The sequence below is a fragment of the Prionailurus viverrinus genome, chromosome A3 (genome assembly GCF_022837055.1).
Source record: "Prionailurus viverrinus isolate Anna chromosome A3, UM_Priviv_1.0, whole genome shotgun sequence".
NCBI classification, from domain to species: domain Eukaryota; kingdom Metazoa; phylum Chordata; class Mammalia; order Carnivora; family Felidae; genus Prionailurus; species Prionailurus viverrinus.
The window spans coordinates 50,423,934-50,448,038 of record NC_062563.1 but is presented as its reverse complement, the minus strand read 5'-3'; the positions used below and the strand labels follow the sequence as shown (position 1 = coordinate 50,448,038).

The following is a 24,105-nucleotide window of genomic DNA, read 5'->3' as shown; positions in this document are numbered from 1 at the left end:
GTGAACATCAGAATTTTGAAGCCCCTTTTCATGCTTCCCCACTATTTCTGAGACTTTCCATAATTCTGTGATGTTTACAGTGTCTAGTTTTGTCACTCAAGCCCTTTTCTGAGACTCCTGAATGCAGAGGAAGCCATGGAGGTCTACATGGCTCCTCTGTACTGGTAGACTAGACCTGTACCCAGGCCATGCTTTCCAGGTGAAGGAAGCCTTGGAGTTCTTCCAAGCCTTTCTGGCCAGTATAGCGAACTATTTTACCACTGAGATTTGTTATGTGGTATTCCAGAAGCTACAGAAAGACCCTTCCCACATCCTGGGAAGTGTCCATAGGGCATACATGAGTAGAGGCAGTGCCTCCTTTTTCCCTTTATTTTGAAAACATGGCTGGACATTGCTTTGGGTGGGGGTTAGGAAATGTGTTAGCATATCTTTTTTTGCCTGACTTGTAGTACTGCTGACCTGAATTACCTCTCTTGCCTGTATCTGCATGGCTGGTAGATGAAATATCTGCTCTCTTGGGTGCAATGTCTTAGATTCACATGATGAGGGAAAGGAGAGGAAAGGAGTGTTTCTGAATTGCCAGGAATTCAACTGTGTATTGAGCAAAACTAGGTATAACCTAGGCGATGTGGGGTTGAGTGTTTGGGTCCTTGCCCTGTGTTAACCCTTTCATGGAGGTATGTAGGCAGACAAGTAAGTTCTGTCAAGAAGAGGGCTGGCTTCTCATTGCTCCTGGGAGGGCCCTCTGGAGCCCTTTAACCTCCAGCTCCCACACCTGAGTTCTGCCCAGTTCTGGAATCATGGGGTAGGAGTTCCTGCAGGTATGTTCCACCTCTGGCAGGTCCAGTGTGATGTGGGAACATCTGAGGGTTTGCTGACCTTGATTTTCTTGATATATCCTCTTTGACAGTGCAGGTATTGGGAAGGCTTTTCAGCTTACCTGCCCCACTGGGAATGCCCCCCTCTCCTGGGTGAATGCCCTAGAGTATGCTCCCCACTCTTCCCCTTCTTGGCCCACCCCAGCCTAGATCTGACCTGTCCTGGGAAGGTCTGGGATGCAGCAACTCTGATATTAAGTGGGTCTATAATGCTGGTGACCTTCCCTTTAAAATAGCTAAATTACAGCATCATGTATTGCTCTGGGCTCATTATAGAACGTCCAGCATAAAAATGTAAAACCCAAAACATTTCGGGCATTTGAAGCATTTGACAAAATGCACTACAGACCTGCACTGAGGTCAGCTCTGGGATTGGAGGAAGCCCTTCCTCAGTTCCTGTCTGCCTTGTGGCCCAGAGGGCAGGTGGGGTGTGGAGCTTGGGAGGACTATGCCAGTCACACCCTCCTGGTGTTGGGTCATTGGATGGCAGCCTGGTGGCCTGAGGATTTGGCCTGTTTCCCATTTACATTTTATTGATTTTCCTCCCACCCCCAAGGTCTTGCTTTGCACTCACTGATTGTGTACCCTGTTACTGATGGGTGTCCCCTCTCAGGAAAACATGTAGCCTCTCAGAAGAGGTTCTCTAGAGACTTTATCATAACCTGGCGTATGGGGGAGACCCTAGAAGGAGTTCTGGGTACTCTGGGCCTGCCTCCCTGTAGACAGAGTGGCTGTTCTACTTAACTGAAATGTGCTTCTGGCACTCAGCCTCTTATGAAGAGGCTAAATCTGTTTTCAGAACCTGAATCTGTTTGCATTTTACCGAGGTCAGGTTTCCTTTGCAGTTTTGCCTCATAGACTCATTTTGGGTACACTGGATGTTCTGCTGTGAGCCAATGAAAACAGGGGCCTGAGGGGGATGCTGTACTAGGTCCTGTGGGAGCAGGGGCTGTTCAAAGAGTTAGTGCTGCTCTCTTCAAAACCAGGCCCTGCTGGCCTGTCCCTTCTGTGGTCTGTTTAGTCAGATGGGAAGTTCCTTCTGTTTTCTAGAAATCCCAGCCAGGCCTCAAAAATGTGATTCTGTGGTCCCAGAGGAAATGAGGTAGGAGCATCCTAGGCCTCCAGAGACAGCCCCAGACTTGGTGGAGCCTGGTGACATTTGAAGATGAACTGTGAACGCAGCTCTTGTGGGTGATGAAGAAGGAGCTGCTACTCTTCTTTCTAAGTCTTGTTGCTTCTCTGGTGTCTGTAGTCTCAGTACTTTGCACCTCTCCTTATTTCAGCAAGGCTTTGGGTTGTGGCAGGCTGTGGACCCCCTTTCACCAAGGGAGACTCACCACCAGTGGGCCCTCTGCATACAGACTTCACCTTCATGGACAGCCAGGGTGCCTCAGGCCCCAGTTTGAAACTGTGTAGAAAGGGAAAGCTACATCTGAACAGGGACCTTAAGTCCCTGTGGCAACAAAAATAACATGTGGTGGAGGGAGTGTGTGGCCCCCCAGGATGGTGTTGATGCAGGACTTGCCTAAGGCTGGGAGAGGAAGATGGTTCTTCTCTTCTTGCTCAGCCCTTGGGAAAACAGCCAAGCCCGCCTTCTCCAGGGACACTCCTGCACCAACCAAGGGCACACTCTGCAGGACATGGTTTGGTTTGCCCCTTCAGGACTCATGAAGAGTCCTCCTGGGGTGTTGAGGGCCGGAGGAAGGTTTTGTAAGAAAAAACCCTGGAGATGCCCCACATCTCTAAGACAATCCTTAGAGGGGCACCTGGGTGGCTCAGTCAGTTAAGCGTCTGACTTTGGCTCAGGTCATGATTTCACCGTTCATGGGTTTGAGCCCCACTTCAGGCTCTGTGCTGACAGCTCAGAGCCTAGAGCCTGCTTCAGATTCTGTGTCCCCCCCCCCCCCTCTCTCTCTGCCCCTCCCCCGCTCATGCTCGCTTTCTCTCTGCCTCGGTCTCTCTGTGTCTCAAAAATAAATAAATATTTTTAAAAAATTTTAAATGAAGAAGGCATGGAAAGATCTTTCAGATATCCTATATTTTTTAAAAGTTGAAAAATAGGGGTGCCTGGGTGGCTCAGTTGTTGGTTGAATGTCTGACTCAGCTGAGATCATGATCCCAGGGCCGTGGGACCAAGCCCTGAGTAGGCCTCTGAGCTAAGCCTGGAGCCTGCATGAGATGTTCTGTCTCTCTCTCTCTCTTTCTCTCCCATTTGCCCCTCTCCCCCACTTATGCACACTTTCTCTTTCTTCAAAATTAAAAAAAAAAAGTTGCAAAATAACACGTATGGTGTTACACTTACATAAAAACATGCATATCTATGTGTGTTATCTATTTATATAGGTCTGTGTGTTCATCTACCTCGTAGACTTGGGAATAATTTGAAAGCCTACACTCTAAGCAGTGCTTACCTCTGGGAGTGGAGTTGGGCTTTTGTTTTGCTTTGTTTTGTTTTGTTTTTGTTTATATACTTTTAATTGCTTGAATTGGTTACAACTAAAAGTAAAATAGAAAAACTGGAGGATTTTTCACAATAGGTGTGTTCATGATTTGCGGAGGCATGGCCAGGTGGTGGTGGATGGGGGCTGGGAGGATAGTTAGTAGTCAAGGCAACAGGGAGAGCATGCGGTGGGGGGGGGGGGGGGGGGGGGGACATCTGCCTGGGGAAGTGTGGGTGTGTGGTAGGTTCTGCAGTCAGGGTCTCCTAGTCACTGCTCACCCTCCTCACCCTGATTCCTTGACTCTCTTTCACATACTGAATTTTGCCACTTGTCTTTCTTACCATTATGTTCTCCTGTCCATTTACTTCTGGCTTATCAAAAATAAGCATTGGCAAATATCAGTAGTTGTATGCAGCCCACCACAGGTGTCTGTTGTCTGCAAAAGGACAGAGCTCCCAGCTTAGGTGGGGGACTGACCTCGGATGAGAAGTGTGACAGATGTTGAGTTAGTAATGGTATTTAGTTTTCTGATTTATCCTTGATGTTTTTACATGTATATCTATGTTACTCCATGTTGTTTCTGCAGTCAAAACTGTCTGGGATGGGGCAGGTGTTCAGAGCTCCACCTATCCATGCCCTTTCATCACTTCCCCAAGCTTCTTTCTAGGAATGCACGCATAATTTGATGAGTGGATAGAACAGGCCTGTTATCCTTTCACTCCTGCATCACACCTGAGGCTGAGATGCTGGCAGTCTTTATACCTGATCAGCAGGTGTTTAATCAGGAGCTCAGGGAAGTCAGTTCACCTTATAAGATCATAATGGAGATTCTATTCAAAGTCAGTTTTTTTACGTCACTGATTTTACTGTTTCCCTGAGTAAGACGATACTCTTGGTGGAGGGAGGAGGGGATTGATATGAACAGATTTCAATCCTTCATACAGGTTTTGTGCTGATGCAGACCTCCCTACCCCTCGTGGATGATGCATGGGCAAATACCATTGACATTAAAAATCATATCTTTATAGAATTGGCATTTATTGTGCTGTTTCTTTTTTTTTAATTTTTTTTAACGTTTATTTATTTTTGAGACAGAGAGAGACAGAGCATGAATGGGGGAGGGTCAGAGAGAGAGGAAGACACAGAATCTGAACAGGCTCCAGGCTCTGAGCAGTCAGCACAGAGCCTGACGCGGGGCTTGAACTCACGGACCGCGAGATCATGACCTGAGCTGAAGTCGGACGCTTAACCGACTGAGCCACCAAGGCGCCCGTGTGCTGTTTCTTATTAGTAAGAGATGTTACTTTATTGTTTCGTGTTTATGAATTGTTTGATGATTAATGAGCTTGATCAGTTTTCCATGTTTGTTTACTTATCGCATCTCCTCTTTTCAGAATTGTCCACAGTCCTGTGTCTGTACAATATACTGACCAGCGTGAAGTCGCCATTGTTGTTGGTCAGAAAACTCCAGTGTTGGCAATATCATATGGTTCATCCTAGTATCTTTAGGACCCCAGTGTTTTACACGGCTTAGCAACATCTTTCTAGTTATAAAGTGTTTCACTTTTTATAGAATTTTTTGAGAAATATAAAAATGTTGAGAATAGAAAATGGAAATGTAGAATATCATAAAATCATCTGTTACCATTTTGGCGTATTTTTTTTTTTACTATATTTCCCCCCAAGAATTGCAGAAGTCTCTTGATAGATTTGTTCTAGACATAAGTGAATTTTGTATGTGAACTGACCAGTACGTATGCCAGCTATTATTATTATAAAGTTTTTATCCTGGCTTGGTATTTTATCAACTGCACTTCCTATGCTGTTTAATATTTTTCAGAAATGTGTTTTTTAAGCCTGTTGGCTATTCTGCCATATAATTGTTCTGTAACTTAGCAATCTATTTTCTTTTGTTGGACATTTTGTTTTCTTTTACGTTTTTGTCTGTCCTGAAGTACAAGGAATTTCTGTAAGATATTGTGTATGTGAAATAACTAGGTCAGATAATACAATTATTTAAAAATTTCTTGGTATACAAAGTATATTTCAGAAGGCATTTAATTGTCACTTTCTCCAGAAATATGTGAGAGGCCCCTTTGATGATAGCCTCAGTTAGCATTGGGGTTTTTATTCTTGATATTTGACAGTGGCAAAGAGTATCTTTGTTTTAATTTGAACATTTTATATGGTTATTATCCATATACTTTTTCCTTTGTGATTAAGTAACATCCTCTATATATTTTATTGGAGTTTCCATTTTTTATTGTAAATAATTTTATTTAGTAAAATTTAGTAACATTTTTACTTTATGAAGTATTTATAACTAAATACCAGTAAGGAAAAAAATACCATACTTATATATAGAGAGAGAGAAAAATTAGAATGTATGTTTGTCAAAATATTAGTAATGATATTTTTAGGTGGTGAAATTTTGGATGATTTTAAGTTCTCTATACCTATCTCTTTTTCCTGATTATTCTATAATAGATATTTTCTTACAGAACAAAGAAATTCTGGTTCTTTTGAACAAGGACTGGCTCCCCATTCACATGTTTCTGACCTCTCCTGTAGAGGTCTCACAGGAGCACCCTGGATGCCACCATACCAGGCTCATTGGAGCAGTGAAAAAATGTGGCATGTGGCAATAAGAGTGTACTCTTGTTTCTCTTTTCCCCCTGGCATGCCCAGCCTGCTATGGGATGGGTGAAGAAGAAGAGAACCACTATGTTTCACAGCTCAAAGAAGTCTACAGCAGCTGTGACACCACAGGGACAGGCTTTCTGGACCGGGAAGAGCTGACCCAGCTCTGCCTTAAGCTTCATCTGGAAAAGGAGCTGCCCATCCTTCTGCAAACACTTCTTGGAAATGACCACTTTGCCAGGGTGGGTATTTGACTTCATTCTCATGAGGAAAAGCACAGAATACTATAGTTAGCTGTAGGCATTTGAGAAATATCAGTTGACTAAAGAGACAGACCAAAGGAGAGTTACTAGGAACTGGAAAGCTGCTTTTCCTTCTGCTGAACTTCTACATTGTAGCAAGAGTTTTCTTAAGATTACTTTTTTTTTAATGTTTATTAATTTTTGAGAGAAAGCATGAGTAGGGGAGGGGCCGAGAGAGAGGGGGACAGGGGATGAGAAGTAGGCTCTGCACTGACAGCTGTGAGCCCCATGCGGGGCTCAGACCCATGAACCATGAGATCATGACCTGAGTCAAAGTTGGACGCTCAACTGACTTAGCCACCCAGGTTCCCGAAGATTATTTTTTTAAAGCATAGTAACTTCCAGAGGTTTGGTTTGGTTTTTCCAGAAAGGTGTTTGAGTGATTTATTGGGGGAGGGGGATGGGATGGAAGGTTGGTATGGGTAAATGGTATGTGGTTCACAAACAAACACAAGGATCTGTGGGCAGCTGACATACTGTCATTGAGAGAAAGGCAACTTCAAACTACCTTGAAGGCAGACTGTCTAGTAAAATTACACAGCTTGAAATTCATTATAGCAGATGAACAAAGCAACTGCACACCACTGTTGCAAAACAAAACATAGATATGTATGTTGAGAGGTGTCCTGTGATTTCATCTAGGCCAGATCTAGGAAAGTATGAACTCAAGTTGTTTTTGCTAGGAAATTCAAGGTCATCTAGAATGGTGATCTAGAATCTAGACTACAATTTGCTTTACTTACAGAAACACTGAAAAGTACCTCCTACTTTGTCCCTACTTCTTAAATGTGTCCAGATGTTAATGTTTTAGTGTTAAAAACAGTGCCTGTTATCTCGTTGGTCATCTTTGAAGGAAGAACATTTTTTCCAGACAAGTCAATGAAACCATTTTTATTTTGAATGATAAAAAAAAAAAATCCAGCCTGCAGATTTTCCTGAATGGGCTCTTGGACAAAAACAAATGCAGAAAAACAAGAAAAAAATCCCTCACTGCCAGCATAGGGAGAGAGTCCAGACGAAATGTACCTCTTGTTACTTCCCCAAAGCACCCACTGCCCCATATTGCCAATGCCTGCCAGGGGCAGAGAGAGAGGGAGACACAGAATCGGAAACAGCCTCCAGGCTCCGAGCCATCAGCCCAGAGCCTGACGCAGGGCTCGAACTCACGGACCGCGAGATCGTGACCTGGCTGAAGTCGGACGCTTAACCGACTGCGCCACCCAGGTGCCCCGAATTCCTGATTTTTTTTATGGCCTTAAGAATCAGGTGTAATTGTGATAATGTTCTAGCCCCTCTTGATATCACCTGGAATTGTATTTGGGAGCAAAAGGCACATTTGTGAAAATCACTCTGGTTATTCAAGCAGTATAAACAGATGATCTGAGTTTCTTGATTATTTTTGGCAGTTTGGAAAATTAAAAGCCAAAAGAAGAAGTTCACATTCAGATGACAGATTCTGCTGATTGAACAATCACATCATTCCAGAGCTCTCCCCCACTTTATCCTTTGTATGTGCAGAAATGGTACAAGATTTAGAAACATCAAATTATGATAGGGAAAAAAAAGTATTAGTATTGGAGCATCAGTTAAGAGAAAAATCAACTTGGGTTGTTTGAGATTTCTGGTTTCTCCCACATCACCTGTATCCTGGAAGAGAGTTCCTATGAGCTATAACTCCTTCCAGGAGGCTGGATGTTTTTCCTCACACTTTTATGGGGAGGTATGTTAGAAGGAGACACAGACACTCACAGGCATTGACAGGAGCCTGACCTTTTCTGATTAACATCATCTCTTAATAAAGCTCTGTGTGTGTGTTCATCCATCTTTCTGTTTGTCCCAACTCCTCTCTCTTATGGTGAAGATTTCTGCTGCCCTTAGTGCTCTTGAGTCTCATCGGAAGTTGTCCCTCCTTCCCTCTCTAACATTTCAAGAGTAGTGTCCACACCAGCCAATGCCTCTAGGGGCCCTGCATTTGTCTCCCTCCACCCCACCCCACACTGTGTACCACCTCCTCTGTGATTGTATAGTCATGGTGGATTATTTCTGCTTTCAGAGCTTTTACTGCTCCTCTGCTTCATCCCACACATGGGGCATAGCTCACACAGCCAGCATTTAGGTGGATTCTGTAGAGGTTTTAGAGGAAGCTGGTGTCAAGCCAGAAATGTCCAGATAGTTGTCAACCATTTACCACGATAGAAACCAAATGGTGAAGATTTCAGGATATTTCAAAGAAAATCAAGATAAATCCTTTATCCACAAGAATTGATTGGCTTTTTAGTTCAAATATCGCATATCCAGTTTCCTTGTAGTAACTAATATATGACATCTTGTAAATGTTAGTCATTGATACAGTAATCCAGTTATAAAAATGAATAACAATATTATAAACAACATTAATTTTAATTAACAAGGTAATCTTTTAATGCACTGAGGTTATGCTCATTTTTAATTCCTATTTCCTGTGAAGGAAACATTATCAAGGTCTGGTTTCAAGCCAGAAATTAATCTGATCTGATTCCCTTGGAGTGTGGGGAATTGCCATGTGCATTTTATGTTAGGTTCTCTTTTTTCTTTGTTAGTAGTGAGGACCTTACATTGAATATTTTAAACTTGTGCAGAAAGAGAATTTTACTCACAAAAAAATAATTATTTTTTTAATTGAAATATAGTTGACATACAGTGTTAAATTAGTTTTAGTTGTACAACATAGAGATTGGACAAGTCTATATGTTATCTCATGCTCACCACAAGTGTAGCTGCCATCTGCCACCATACAACGTCATTACAGTATCGTTGATTATATTCCCTATGCTGTTCCTTTTATCCTTGTGACTTATTCATTCCTTAACTGGAAGCTTATATCTCCCACTTCCTTGCATTCGTTTTGCCAGTACTCCCACTACCCTCCCCTCTGACAACCATGTTTTCTGTATTTATGGGTCTGTTTTTGCCTTTTTGTTTGTTCATTCATTTGTTTTATTTTTAGATTCTATTTTTTAGACCCCAAGTGAAATCAGATGGCATTTGCTCTCTGTTGACTTACTTCACTTAACATAATACCCTCTGGGTCCATCTATGTTGTCACAGATGGCAAGATCTCATCCTTTCTTATGACTGAGTAGTATTCCTTTTTTATTATCTATACCACATTTTCCTTATCCATCCATCTATTGATGGACACTTGGGCTGCTTCCATATCTTTGCTATGTTTATTGCAATAAACATAGGGGTGCATATACTTAGAAAAACAATTCTTGACATTGTATTACTGAAAATAATTTTAAAGTTGAAAGTGATTCTTGATCACACTGTCCAGCCTCTTCATTGTGACGAGTGAGTCTGAGATTTTACGGAGATGATGGTATGTCCTATTCTGTGAAGCACCTTAGTGCCATGGGGGTTGCTCTTCCCACTTTATTGAAGGAAAAAGACACAGAAACATATAAGCACAGTTAGAATAGTATCAGATAAAATGGCAATACACTTGGCAATCAGATCTCACTACTATTTGATCGTTAGAAGAAAGTCATCTGATGAGTGTTATCAAAGACACAAAAGAAATCAGAGATTAGATCAAGCAAAATTGTCATTTCATTCTACTTCCATGTATTCAACAAGTATTTCTGAGCACTTAATATGTGCTAGGCAACATGCAGAAGCTTGGGATGTGATAATGACAGAAATACAATGTCTATCTTCATATGAAGTGACATATATGCAAGATATTCATTCTAGCAGTAATTCAAATAGCAAAATATTGGAAACAGCCTTTTTAATATGAGATTGATTAAGATAGATCCATATGATGGAATTTATGTAGTCCTAAAAAAAAAGTATGAACAGGCTTCAAACATTCTGGTAGTGGCAGGTTAGCAAACTCAGGCCAGTCTTCCTCTATGGGCTACTAAAAAATGCTGAACAAAATCATAAAAACAAATATCTTGAAAATGGTAAAGAGCAAGCAAGTCATGAGCCTGGGTGGCTCAGTTGGTTAAGTGTCCAATTCTAGATTTTGGCCCAGGTCATGATTTCGCGGTTCATGAGTTTGAGCCCCACAACAGGCTCCACGCTGGCAGTGTGGATCCTGCTTGGGATTCTCTCTCTCTGTCCCTCCCAGATCTCTCTTTCTCTCTCTCTCTCTCAAAATAAATAAACTATAAAAAAAAAAAAGAGCAAATAAGTCAGTGAGGAATTACCTAAAAATCTCTAATAAGTCATATACTGAAAGATGTTAAGCTCATCACACAAAACCCCATTAGTGTTGAGAAACTGTGAAATTGATATGGCCTTTGGGACCTTAGAGGATCAGGGAGATATGTCAAAACCCAGGTTCACCCAAGGTAGAGAATCTGATAAACCAGCCCCCAATTTAAGGGAGGATCTGAATCAGCCATTGTGTCTTTTGCTGTCTGGACTTGTAGTCCCCTCATTGGTCTAGATAACCTCACTTATCTGAAGGTGGTCCTGTCCAGGTGGTGCCCTCAGGCATCTGGCAATAGCAAATAAAAGACCTCTCTTGACAAAGTGCCATCATTCAAGATCTGTAATTATTCCTAAGTAATAGTCAAATACAACCAGCATATAATCAAGGATAGCCAACACACAAATAAGGCAGGATGAGCAAGAACCAGGGGAATAATAGGCAACAGAAGTAGGTGCACAGCATGTGAGGTACTGGAATTACTGTGAACAAAATATCAAACAACTGTGGTTACTGTGTGAGAAGAGATTTTTTTTTAAAAAGCTTGAAAATACCTATAGGAAAGAGGGAACTCTAAAAAATGATATAACAAATCTGAACAAAGAACCAAATACAATTTTTAGAACCGAAAAGTGTGATCACAGACCAAAATTAAAACCAATGTAGATTAGACGCAGCTGAGGAGAGCATTCATTAACTGGAATCAAGAATATAGCATGAAGATAGAAACAGAAGAGAAGGTAAAGGTAGAGTGAGAAGGTCCTACATTCCAACATCCCTTTATTTGGAATCCCAGGAGAGAGGAGTGAATGAGGTGGGGCATAATGTGAACATATAATAGCTAAAAAAAACAAATTTCCAGAACAGGTTTGGGATTCCCCAAATCCACTGAATTCCAAGTAGCATAAATGCAAAGAAATCCACACCTAGCCATATTATTGTAAAACTGAAAGTAAACAGAGAAATCATCATAAAAGCAGCCAGAGATGGGTATACAGGATCTCTGTATTTTTTCCTATAACTGCGTGTGAATGTATAATTCTCTCAAAATGAAAAGTTTAATAATTTTTTTTGAAAAGAAGTCTGGGAAAAATAGATGTATCTTGAAAATGAGCCATAGTTAGATTGACAGCTGCCTTCTGAAAGATAACAGCGGAAGCTGGAAACCAGTGGAAAGGTATCTCCAGTGTGCTAGTAGAAATCAACTGGCAACCTGAGTTCCATACTCAGCAAGGTCCTTTAAGAGTAAAGGTGAAAGAACCCATCAGTGAAAAGACGAATTCTGCTCCGTTAGGAAAAGATACAGAGGCAAACATATCCCATAAACTATTTGCCAGAAGTGGCATCACATGCTAGAGACAAAAATAAACTAATGCACAAATAATCCAATGTCAGGTCATAATAACACGTGTATCCTCAGCAGACAGCTGCATTTAGTGCTCAGCAGCAGCAACAGAGTTTTGCTCATTCAAGTTCTGTGCCAGACTTGGGAAGCATGCTTGCACCTACAGCCCCAAACCTGCTTTTTCAGCATTTACTGGTGACCTCTTGACCTACCTAATCTCATCTGTTGATTTCTTTCTGTGTGACTTTTATTAAATCATCCATAGAGAAAAGAGCACATATCAGAAGTATATACTCAATGAATATCCCATGCTGACTGCACCTGGGTAACCAGCATCCTGAATCCCTCCTCATGTCCCTTGCAGTGCCTCTTTGACTAAGGCTACCAGCTGTCCTGATGCTAGCACCATGGATTTGCTTTGTCTGTTTCTGAACTTTATATAATGGAAATACACAGTACATGCTCAGTACATGCTCTCTGGGTTTTTTTTACTCAGTATCATATCTCTGTCAGTGTTTTTTTTTTCCATCATCATATTTCATTGTCTGACTATATCATAATTTATTTACCCATTCTATTTATGGATAGCTGGGTCATTTCCACTATTCTTTTAATAAATTTTTTTTCTACTTAAAAAAAGTTTACTGAAAGTGAAGTAAAAACATTTCAGACAATCAAACTAAAAAGAGCTTAGCACCAGCATACTTAAGAAAAATGAAATTCTAAAGGATGTACCTCACATAGATAGAAAATTATCCTAGACAGAAGGTCAGAAACACAAAAATAAACGAAAAACAAAGCAGTAAATATTTGTATAATTCTTAATGAACATTGATTATATAAAGCAAAAATAATATTTTGTGGGAGGTTAAAATAGAGTGAATTAAAATATATAACAATTGATAACAAAGGCATGAAAGTCAGGAGTGTAGTAAATGAAATTAAATTGTTACATAGGTTTTGTATTGCCGTGGAATAGGGTAAAAGTATTGACTAACAGTAAACTTTGATAAGCTGGGGATGCACATTGTAATTTTTAGAATGAAGAAAAAGAGAATGGAAATAGAGTGCATAACCTGTAACTTAGTAAAGGAAAAATGAAGTCCTAAAAAAAAGGTCAGTAAATCCAAAGAGAGGAAACAAGGGAGAAAACACAAGCAGAAGCAGATTGAAAGCACACTGTAGAATAGTAGATTTAAATCCAACTATATCAGTAATTATGTTAAATGTAAATAGACTAAGTAGTTAAAAGATAAAGCTTTCACAAACATCAGAAATATAAGGATATAAAAAACTAATATTATTAAAATTTGATGGAAAGGTATAGCATGTAAATACTAATCAGAAGAAAGCTAGTCTTTATGGTAAATAACATTTCCGAACTAAAGAGGGTTAGCATTTTATAGTGATAAAAGATTCAGTTCACCAAGAAGATTCAAATGCATATTCTATGACCCCACAATCCCATTCTTTGGCATATACACTAGAGAAACTCCTAAGGACAAATGTGCAATAATGTTTAAAGCAGTTTTGGTTTTTTTTTTAAATAATCAGACACTGGAAACAATGGGAATATCCATCAGCAAGAGAATAGTTAGTAAATACACAGTTAAACAATGGAATGCTATATAGCAGCAAAAAAGAATTATGCATGGCAGCTTGAACGAGTATTACAGAAGTAATATTGAGTTTTAAGAAGCAGGGGATAAAAGAATATATGCATATAATTCCATTTAGATCAAATTTGAAAGGAAGCAAAACTAAGCCATATTGCTCAGGGATGCATACAAATGTATAAAAGCAAAGATGTTATTACTATAAAAGTCAGAGTAGGGGGGCGGGTGATTTAATCAAAAGGAGCCATGGTGGAGGCCCCTCTGGGATGCTGGCAATATTCCATTTCTTGATGGGGTGGTGATAGCTTGAATATTTTCTTTATGTATATTAATGTTTTATGATCATCAGATACCCCTTTTTGGTTCAATTTTCTAATTATGTTGTTTGATGTACTTATTAAAATTTGTAATTGGGTTTTGTTGGTGATCAGTTTTTGGCTTGCTTTCCTTATTCTTCTATTTAAAAAAATTCTTAGGGGTGCCTGAGTGGCTCAGTCAGTTAAGCATCTGACTCTTGATCTTGGCTAGGGTCTTGATCTCAGGATTGTGAATTCAAGCCCCAAATTGGGTTCTGTGCTGGGTGTGGAGTCTACTTAAAAAAAATATTGAGGTGTGTGAGTAGCTCAGTTGGTTAAGTGTTCGAGTCTTGACTTGGCCTGAGGTCATGATCTCACAGTTCGTGATTGTTGAAGCCCCACATCAGCACAGAGCCCACTTGGGATTCTTTCTCTCTACCCCTCCTCCATTGTCTCAAAATAAAATTTTTAAAAATCTTAAGTGAATATTAGAAAAAATGAAATGAATGCTCTCAGTGCTAAAGGCAGCAATATGTTCCATGTGAGAATATAAACAAAAGGCTAAGGTATTACATATGTGATCTGTTGAAAGTAACACTGACCTCTGTTTTCTTACATTTACCAGGTTAACTTTGAGGAATTTAAGGAAGGTTTTGTGGCAGTGTTGTCATCAAATGTTGGTGCTGGCCCCTCGGATCAAGACAGTAGTTCCTTGGAATCTAGTAAGAGGACTTTCTCTACTCACCTTAAGTTTTTTTCATTATTTATCTGTTACCTTCAGGAGTGTGGTATTCAGACTGAAGGATATTGGTAGGTCTGAGAATTAAATCCTAACTCCACTGTCTGACTGCCAAGCTGTGTGGACTGGGATGAGACATTGGATTTTTTTCTTCTTTTGTTTCCTTATTTGTCCATAGTGTTGGAAAGGAAAAGCTCTATTGCTTTCCTTTACACATAGCACCTCTGAATACTTCTGGCACTTCTGGTCACCAAATGTGTGGTAGTTTGTCCCACACCAGGCAATTCCCCAGCACCATCTAAGTGTCCTACATTGCAACTCAACCCTGATATTACCTCCCTGGAGATAGCCTTAGTCCTACAAGATGGCCCCCACTTCAGATGCCAGTCACAAGTCCAGCTTGTTGCCTCTCTTTCTGATTGGTTGTAAGTCAGAGATTCCCACAGCCCCTTCCTTGGGTTCAATTCATTTGCAAGAGCAGCTCATAGAAATCAGAGCAACAGTTTACTTACTAAATCACTACTTTATTATAAAAGGATAGAACTTGGGAACAGCCAGATGGAAGAGGGAGGGGCACAGGGCAAGGTGTGGGGAAAGGATGGAGAGCTCATGCCCTCTCACCACACACCACTCTACCCCAATCTCTGTGTGTTCACTCCAAAAGCTCTCTGAACCCCATCCTGTTGAGTTTTTATGCAGGCTTCATTACATAGGCATGATTGATCAAACCACTGGCTATTTATGACTGAATGCAACCTCCAGCCCCTCCCACTTCCCTGGGGGTCAGGTGTGGGGCTGAAAGTTCTAACCCTCTAATCACATGGTTGGGTGTCCAGACAACCAGCCCCCATTCTGAAGGGCATTCTAGGAGTCACCTCATTAATATAAACTCAGGTTTGGTTGCCAGGGATGGGGTGAAGACCAAATATATATTTATTATAAATCACAGTATCACAGGTGTCAAATAATACTGCGTGCTGTCCTTACAGCATGAAGTGTTGACAAGATAAAGTAGAACTTTATATCTTCAACTGTGGAGCAGTTGAAGTTTCAAGATTTGAAAGCTCAGTGCAGACATAAGGTATATCTAGACCACTGAGGTTGGCAGAACAGATAGGATGCCACCAGCCTTGGGAAGATCTGACCGGGGTGGGAGCCATTACATGACCAGCAGTCATTTGCAGATGTATCTTATGTCAGGCAGTAGTGTTGTGCTGTGCTGACATGCCTGTCATGGGAATGGGGCTGGAGGGACAAAGATAGAATTTCCAAATGGAAGGGACATCCTGAGGAGGAATGCCCCCTGGCTTTGGTAATGGTCAGGAGGTGGAGGGAGGGTTTGGAAAGAGGTCCACTCAGGGGCATGTAGGTTGTGGGTTGAGGGTCAGAAGATGATGATGGACATTCTCAGTGCCTGTTCCATTGGACTTCAGGCTGTGAATGACAGACACTTGATGTGCTTCAGATCCATCTTGGCTACCTGTGGTGAGTATTGGGCAGTGAGTGAAATAGGGCATGGGGCAATGTGTTTGAGGTTGGAGGTATGGTATTGATGAGATCGAGGAGGGAGCTCTTTTCCTTCTGGTCCACAGCAGGCTCCTCCCACAGTGGACCCTTGGTCTAGAGCAGGTGCATGACCAGATAACAGGGATAATAGTGGGAGAGCTTGGGGCAGGGGCATGGGGAGTGGAAAGGATGATACCTCACATCAGTTGTCTTCAGTGTGCCAGGCTCACAGAATCCTGTGGCATTATCATACCCATTATTCAGATGAGGAACTGAGGGCTGATGTGTGAAGGGATTTGTCCAAGATCCCACATAGATCTTGGAACTGTGGCCAAGATTTGAGTTCCGGTTTTCCTGTTGTAAGCACTGGGCCCTTGTATACACAGTGTAGCCAGAACCCGCTCCTTCAGCTGGCTGCTAAAGGCTACACGGCACCTGGGTATAGTGTAGAGAACCCTGCATGACCCCTGGGGCATTTGCTGGTCACTTTGTCTGACACTGTTCTTCTGAAAGAGGTGAAGAGTGCCACAGGCCTTTACTAACACAAGATTTGGGAATGTGGCATGTGATCGTGGATAGGAATGGAAGGGCGATGCCCAGGGTCCCTGACACTATATATGCTCCTCCCATGCTAGAGAATGTGGGGAGCTTCTAAACTTAAAACTAGATCTCTGGCATGCACTCAGTTTCTCCAAAGAGTTAAGAAAGTATTCTAGGACTTGTGGTTTTTCCCCCCTCTTCTTTCAATTCTTTTGTTTTCTTTGCCTTTTTCTTTTCTTTCAGATCTCAAAGCTGTCCTCAATTAAATGGTCATATGTGTGGCCTGAGACTCCTTCCCTTCATGGCAGATCAAGGGGACATCAGAGCCCCTCTGATTTTTCGGCACTTGGTTTCCCAACTGTGCCCCAGCTTCCCATTTCCTGCCTGATACGACTTTCCTTCTTCTTATACCCCCTCAAGGTGGAAGGAGGATTCTTCTCCCACCCACATCAGCCAGCCCACAGCCTCTCTGTAACCAGAAACGATGCTCATATGCAAGAGCCCGAATTCACTGACTTTCACTTACCCTTTTGGCAGCTCTCTGGTGGGAGCCTTTCTCCATATTTGTAGTTTGCCCCTTCTGAACACTGCTGGGTTGCTCCCTCTTTTTTTCTCTCTGCTGGCTTGTAAACTTTGCCCTCCTCTTCAGTACATCACATGCCTGTTGTCCCAGGCTGATTGGTATAATTTATGATTACCTTCAAGTGTCCCAGTGAGGTGAGACATGCTATAGTCACCCTGCATATTGTCAGCTGTCTTAAATGTCATGCTGTCACTTCATAGTCTGCACATCCCACATGGAACTTGGCATCTTCCTCCCTAAAACTCCTCCCTCATCCCCAGTGTCTGTCTGTCACTGGCATCACTGTACTTTCAGTTGGCCAGGCTGGACCCAGCCCCTTCCTCTGATGTGGTCTCAAGGTCAGGAGTCAGGGGTCAAGGTCAGGGGGGATGGAAGAAAGGAATGATGTGGTACTTGACTTAAAGAAGCATGACACCTTTCAGTGAAATTCTGTTTTCCTGGCCTGGAATTACTTCATTGGATCCTATGCTTTTCTTTCCAACTGGCCCATGCTGGCTGCTTCCCTCTGAACCTATGTCGTGTCCTGGCTGCTGCCCATGATACCCTCTCCAAGTCTGTTTCTTACTCACCCAAATTCCTCACAGAGTCAGTATCATTTCTTCTCTGCCTGAGAGGTCACATTGTGTACAAATGTGAACAGGTAAGGAGGGAAGAAGGAAATGCAAAGGGTTATTAGGGTTTAAGAGATTCTCATGAATCCCAGACTAAAACTCATGCCTGCCTTTGCCCCAGACTTCAGACCAGCAGAGTTTGAGCCTCCCTTGGCTGTGTGTGAGGTCCATGCCCACAGCTCCCTGACAGTCCTGTCCAGATGGGGTCCTGAAGTAAGCAGGGTAGGAAGTGACCTTCTGGTCTCTAGAACAGTATGTTGCTGGAATATTGGAGGGTTTTTTTTCTTTGTATAAAAAGCTATTAGTATTAGTCTCTTATTATGTAAACAAAAAGTCTTTTTGTATTAGTAGTAGTCTTTTACTACATAAAAGCAGTATGCTCAGAAAACTTTAAATAGCACGTAGAGTTTAGAGTAGAAAGTCCCCATCTCCCAGCCTGGGTTTCTCAGTTCCCTGCCTGAGGAATAGATTGACCACTGTTAACTGCTGTCTGTGTTCTTCCAGACATTTTCTGTGTGCTTCTGTGAGAGCTATACTCTGTATCTTGAAATGTGTTCTGCAGTGTGCACAGACCATCCGCTCCCTGTCCCCCCCCCGCCACCCCCTCCACCAAACCTCATATTTTCTTTCCAGCTGCTTCACGTGCTGTCCCGCCAAAGTATGTGAGTGGCTCTAAATGGTATGGTCGCTGGAGCTGCCCTGAGCCTGAGCCATGTGGCTCTGCAACAGGAGCCAAATGTTTACCAGAACAGCAGGCGAGGGCCACTGGAAGAGGCCAGCTCCGCCGCTCTGCATCTCTGGAAAGTGTGGAGGTGGGTCCGAGTTCCTCCTTTCCCCACCCTAGGCCACCATCTCATTTAGTCATTGTGACATGACTATACGAGGATGTGAGGGGCAGGTGGGCATTTCTGGGCATCTCAAGTTGCCAGAAACAAAGGTGCAGTTTGGGGAATGACATTTCATTCTAAAGTCTGGGGTGCCTGGGTGACCTACCTAATTGGTTAAGTGACTGACTCTTGATTTTGGCTCAGGTCATGATCTCATGGTTCATGAGATCTAGCCCCATGTTGGGCTGCATGCTAGGTGTGGAGTTTGCTTGAGGTTCTCTCCTTGTCTCTCTCTCTCTGCCCCTCTCCCCCCTCATTCTCTCTGTCTCTCTCTCAAAATAAATAAATAAACTTAAAAAAAAAAAAAAAGAATTGTTAAAGTGTCTCTGGGTCTGTCTGCAGGGAATTCTGGCCAGAGTGTACTTCTTCAGACATTAGGGCAGTGCAGAATTTGTGCTGAAATCACCTGCTTTTCACCTGCTTATCACCACCAACTTTCCCCCCACCACTGTGAGAAGGCTGTTTTTTATGGTTTAATAAGAGTGAGAAAAGAAAGAAAGATGCCTTTCTGGTGCCCTTGTAAGGTTAGGAACTTGGAAGTACCAATAGGCCCATGGTCCCACCTGCCTTGAGCACTTGGAATATACCAAGAATATACCACTTACAATTTGGCAAACATGTGCTGAGACCTCCCAGGGCTCTGAGGGTTGATTCTATCCCCCCATGTCCCTAAATTGTTCACTGCTGCCGAGATACTGCAGAAGATGGTCTGCTGGAGCCTTACAGCCTTCATGTCAGGAAATATCCATGGGGCAGATCCATAACTTTCAAGTTAACTGTGGAGTCCTTAGACTTATTTTCAAGAATTCCAGAAGGTTCCTGGTTCCTACTCTCTGTGATGTCCATTTTGTCAGGTGGGGCTTTATGGGGACTTATCTTCAATAAGACCCTCACATTAATTTGATTACATGTTCAGCATTTGTTGAGGCAAGCATATCTATTTAAATCCTAGAGTTTCTTTGCTCAGGGACATGCTATGCCTGGGTAATACCAACAAATCCCAGGCATTCACTTCTTTATCGTTTTTAACTTTGGTCTGCAGGGATAGAGGTATAAGGAGTCTGCTCTATCTCCATTATGCTGTTCTGCTTTTTAAAACCATCTTTGATCCCTGGAACTAGAACATGGAGGAATGCTGTTTTTAGGGTTGTCAGTTGGGCTGAATGCATTAGAAAAATGGGACATACCACCTGCTCCCAGATTCCACTCTCATTTCAGTGCTGGCTCTGAGGAGTGCTGAGTCTTGGCCAACTTGGCATTCCTTCCAGAATCAGATGTGGGATGCATAGCACCTGTCAGAAGCAGACTTTGACTTTGTAGTCAGCCAACTTGGCCACAAAAACATGAGGTTTTTACCTGAGTCAAGTGTTTCTTTAATTTTTTTTTTTTTAAGACAGACAAAGCATGAGCGGGGGTGGGGCAGAGAGAGAGGGAGACAGAATCTGAAGCAGGCTCCAGGCTCTGAGCTGTCAGCACAGAGCCCGACGCGGGGCTCAAACTCACGAACTGTGAGATCATGACCTGAGCCAAAGTTGGACACTTAACCAACTGAGCCACCCAGGCGCCCCACAGTCAAGTGTTTCTTGATGGCCTGCCCCCTTCAGGGTACAGCTTGCAAAGGGCACTGAGGAGTCAGTGCTTGCTATGTATCATGCTGTCCCTGGAGCTCCTGGAGGGACAGGGAGAACTACTCTCCCTCCAACTGTTTGCTGAATTGATCTGGATGATAAGGGACAGGGTACAGAGAAGTGAAGACCATCAAGCTTGAGCAAGATAATGTCGTGCAGTGGAAGGTTGACCATACTCCCTGGCCATTCCTCTCCAGTGCTGGTGTCCGAAGCCAGCACCACAAGGAGGTGTTGGTTTGGGGAGCATTTTTCATTCCTGTTTGGGTACAAGTGCTTGATTATGTTTTTAGTGTTAACTACTGATGACTTGGTTTATGTTGAGGAGCATCATGTGTCTCTGTGTCTACATTGTAGTGCTTGGTCTGTGAGAAGGAGCTGTTCTGTGCCCGTGCCTCACGGCTTGGTGCAAAGGCCATCTGTAGGTGGGGGGTTTTGCCCGAGGAGCTACATCTCACCAGCTGTTTGTCCTCTTCCTCAGTCCCTACCTAGCTCCAAAATATATCCTTCTTTTCGTTTTTCTACAGAGTCTCAAGTCAGATGAAGAAGCTGAAAGTGCTAAAGAACCTCAGAATGAGTTGTTTGAAGCACAAGGTAAAGCCACAGACTCATGGTTGGTTCTCCCTATCTTTGATCAGTGCTTTGAAGTTCAAGGCGCTGGCTTGTTGGTCAGTGAGCCAGCCATGTGTAATTTCCTGGGAAGCATGCAGAGTGGGTGCTGTATCTGGTGGGCCCCTTCTCCAGAAGTGGTCCCAGCCAGGAGGTAGTCTCTTGGTGCTCAGCATCCCCTGAGGTCAGATCCTTGGACAGAGGCCCCTGGCCAAGGGAGCAGTATGGTTGGGCCACATCTCGCAATCTGTGAGGACCAGCATGACCCCAGGTGGCAGGCATGGCTTGAGGTCCCAGGCCTCTTGCACTCCCTTCTTAATGTGCCAGACCTGGGCACATCGTCTTCCTGGCTGTGTGCAAGCAGTCTTGGCAACCTCCAGTGGCTCTGTGTCTATGCTCCAGATAAAATAGCAGATGTGGTCCTGGCCCTCAGGAGCCTTGCAGGGGCAACTGGAAGGCAAAAGCAGGGGTACATAAGATAGCAGTGTGCCCACATGTGCGTCTGGGGATGCTTTAAACATACCTCCCACACAGAGGAGAAAGTGCAGAAACTTTACTTGGAGAGGGAGACCACAGTTGACCTTTTGAATTTTTGCTGCAGTAAAAAATCAGCAGTTGGAACTGAGCATGATCTAGATTGTGATCCTCAAGGACGAGAGCCATTGTTCAGTGTTTAACTTAGTGGATGTCAGGGGAACTGACCTGAGCGCCCACCTCAGCTGTTGGACAAAGCACATAGATAAGGAAGAGCAGCCAAGTGATCACATCTTAACCGTCTTGGTTTCAATTCTAAATCTAGGGCAGGAAAGGAAGGTTGTGCACAGTGCAATTTTGGGTCTCTCTGCCTGCAGAGCAGGTTGGGTTCTTCCTAGCCTCGAACAGAAACCTTTTCACTGGGTTAGAATTGACAGTGTGCATGAAACTCACATCAGACCTCAGAGGATTTATTTATCTCCTTTGCCATTCCTGAGAAATAAACCCTAGTATCAGAGGTGCTTTTATGCTTTTACTTAGAAATTTCAGACACTTTATGCTGGAAGAGATCTCAAAAAAGGCATTTTCCAGGGTGCGTGAGTGACTCAGTCGGTTAAACATCTCTGTGCTGACAGCTCAGATCCTGGAGCCTGCTTCAAGATTCTGTGTCTCCCTGTCTCTTTTCCCCTCCCCTCCCTCAAAAATAAACATTAAAAAAATTTTTTTAAGGCATTTTCCTCAACCCAACACAGTGTTGTTCATGAGCACACAGGCCTGGCTTTCCTCAGGAAAAGTGACTTTCTTGTTCTTGGTTGGGCTATCAAAGTAATTAATGTCAAAGTAGCCCATTACCCAAGCTGCTGATGGGGAACTTCAGTCATGTGGAGTCTGAGCTGCCTCTCTGTGTCAGGCTGGGTGGCGTGGACTGACTGTAGAGGGAATGTCTGGCTTGAAGCATGGCTCATCCATGATGGCTTCTCACGGGCACCCCCAACGTCTGTCCATTCCACAAGTTGTTTCTCTGGCAAAGCTCAGAAACATTAGTTTCTGAAATTTATTTTTTAAAAACTAGGGTTTTTTTTTGTTTTATTTTGTTTTGTTTTGTTTTTTGTAAATACAAATAATGCAGCCCTCTTTTATATGCTTCCAGTGGTCTGACTTTAGGAGGTTCCTTTGAGAAAAAGCTTTCCCCACATGGACCAGAGGTTCCTCCCACCCCCACCTACATTTTATTATGAAAATTTGGAAACACAGAATGAAGATGAAAGAATCGTATTGTGAACAGCCATGTACTCATCACCTAGATTCCACCTTTGATGCTTCACTACTCAAGTGTGTCCACCTGCCCATCCATCTGATTTCAGAGTCAGTTGCCAGCATTGGTATATTTCCCCTAAGTGCTTCTACCTGGACATCAGGTTTACCTGTCACTCTTTCTGCTTCAGGCCAGCTGCCAGCTTGGGGTTCTGAGGTCTTCAGATGCCTCCAGAAGCCCTGCAGCCTCTCCCTGGACACCCCTGAGAGCCGGGTTCGTGGCATCTGGGAAAAGCTAGGTGTTGGCAGTAACGGCCACCTCAGCGAGCAGGAGCTGGCTGTGGTCTGCCAAAGCATCGGGCTCCAGGCACTGAAGAAGGAGGTGAGAGGGTCTGAGGCAGACCACAGTCAAGGACAGGTTCTTTGTGGTGGTCAGGTTGCTGTTGCATCTGGAGAGTCCCTTCACCCTCCAGACACTGATGTGGTTGTACTACTTTGTGGTCTAAAGTCCTCTGGTAACTCCCAGTGCTTCTGCTGAGGTCTGCGCCCACACATGTCATGTATGGCCTGCCTCACCAGCTTCTGAGCACCTTCACTTATGACCCTTTCTCTGCCTGGAGTGCCCTTTCCCCTTCCTGCATTGCCTAGTTCTACCGCCCAACCCAGATGTTATGCCCTCTGAGGCAGGCTGCACTCCCTTGCAGGGGCCAAGGGGAGGGGGGTGGGCAGGGTGATGTGATGGGGAAGTGCCTCCTTACTAAAGTTCCCCTTAGTCCTGCTGTCCTTGCTGTTCTCTGAATTGCTGGGGGCCCAGGACCCCCTCCATATGTATGTCTTCTTCCTGCCATCCAGCAAGTTACTCTGAATGGGTATTTATGGAATTAGGAAGTGCAGGTGGCACCCCTTCACAGCAGGGTGGAAACTGACCAGGTATGTAGATGTCACAAGACAGAGTTGGGGGACATCAGGTGTGTCCCAGGTGAGTTTGGTAAGGACAAGCAGACTGCCCAGGGAAGGCCTGGGTGGTGGTGACTGGCATGCAGCTGCTTGTGGGTGGGGCCTCAGCACAGGTGTGGTGGCTTTTGTCTAGGAACTGGAGGACCTGTTTAACAAACTGGATCAAGATGGAGACGGCAGAGTGAGTCTTGAGGAATTCCAGCTTGGCCTATTCAATCACGGGCCCACTTCACTTCCAGAGTCTTCCACTCCCATCAAACCAAGCATGTCCTGGTCTCATCACCAGGTAAAATGGGATGATTAAGCTTTGAACCACAGCAGCAACTGCTGTCACTCTGGCCTTCATCATCTTCACAGACCTGGGAGTTGGTGGGAGTATGTACACATACGTGTGTGAGTGGGAGGCCATGTGATTTAGATTCTAGAATCACACAGGTCTTCTGCTGATCTGGCATTGCCCCTCCCTAACTGTGTATCCCTGAATGAGTTACTTGCCTTCTCTGAGCTTCAGGCTCTTCATCTGTAAAATGGTGCCTACCTTATAGTGGTTTTATGAGGATTACATGGCAGTTCCTCGATTTTCTCCTCAAGAAGCCTATCC

At 43.4% G+C, this 24,105-nt stretch overlaps 1 protein-coding gene across 5 annotated transcripts in view; it reads left to right on the top strand.

Moving 5' to 3' along the window:
- NINL (ninein like) overlaps positions 1–24,105 on the top strand; it is a 174,311-nt gene that overhangs the window by 73,185 nt on the left and 77,021 nt on the right. For 4 of the 5 annotated variants that reach the window (XR_007150796.1, XM_047852133.1, XM_047852132.1 and 1 more), the window contains exons 2-7: positions 6,008–6,201; positions 14,345–14,441; positions 18,332–18,510; positions 20,738–20,804; positions 22,739–22,929; positions 23,638–23,790. Coding sequence is in view for 4 of the 5 variants with exons in the window: in XM_047852133.1 (XP_047708089.1) it covers positions 6,019–6,201; positions 14,345–14,441; positions 18,332–18,510; positions 20,738–20,804; positions 22,739–22,929; positions 23,638–23,790 (870 nt within the window). In the remaining variant the exon portion in view is untranslated. Of the gene's footprint in view, positions 1–6,007; positions 6,202–14,344; positions 14,442–18,331; positions 18,511–20,737; positions 20,805–22,738; positions 22,930–23,637; positions 23,791–24,105 lie in introns of those variants that run through there. The other variant, XM_047852134.1, reaches the window with a different exon arrangement.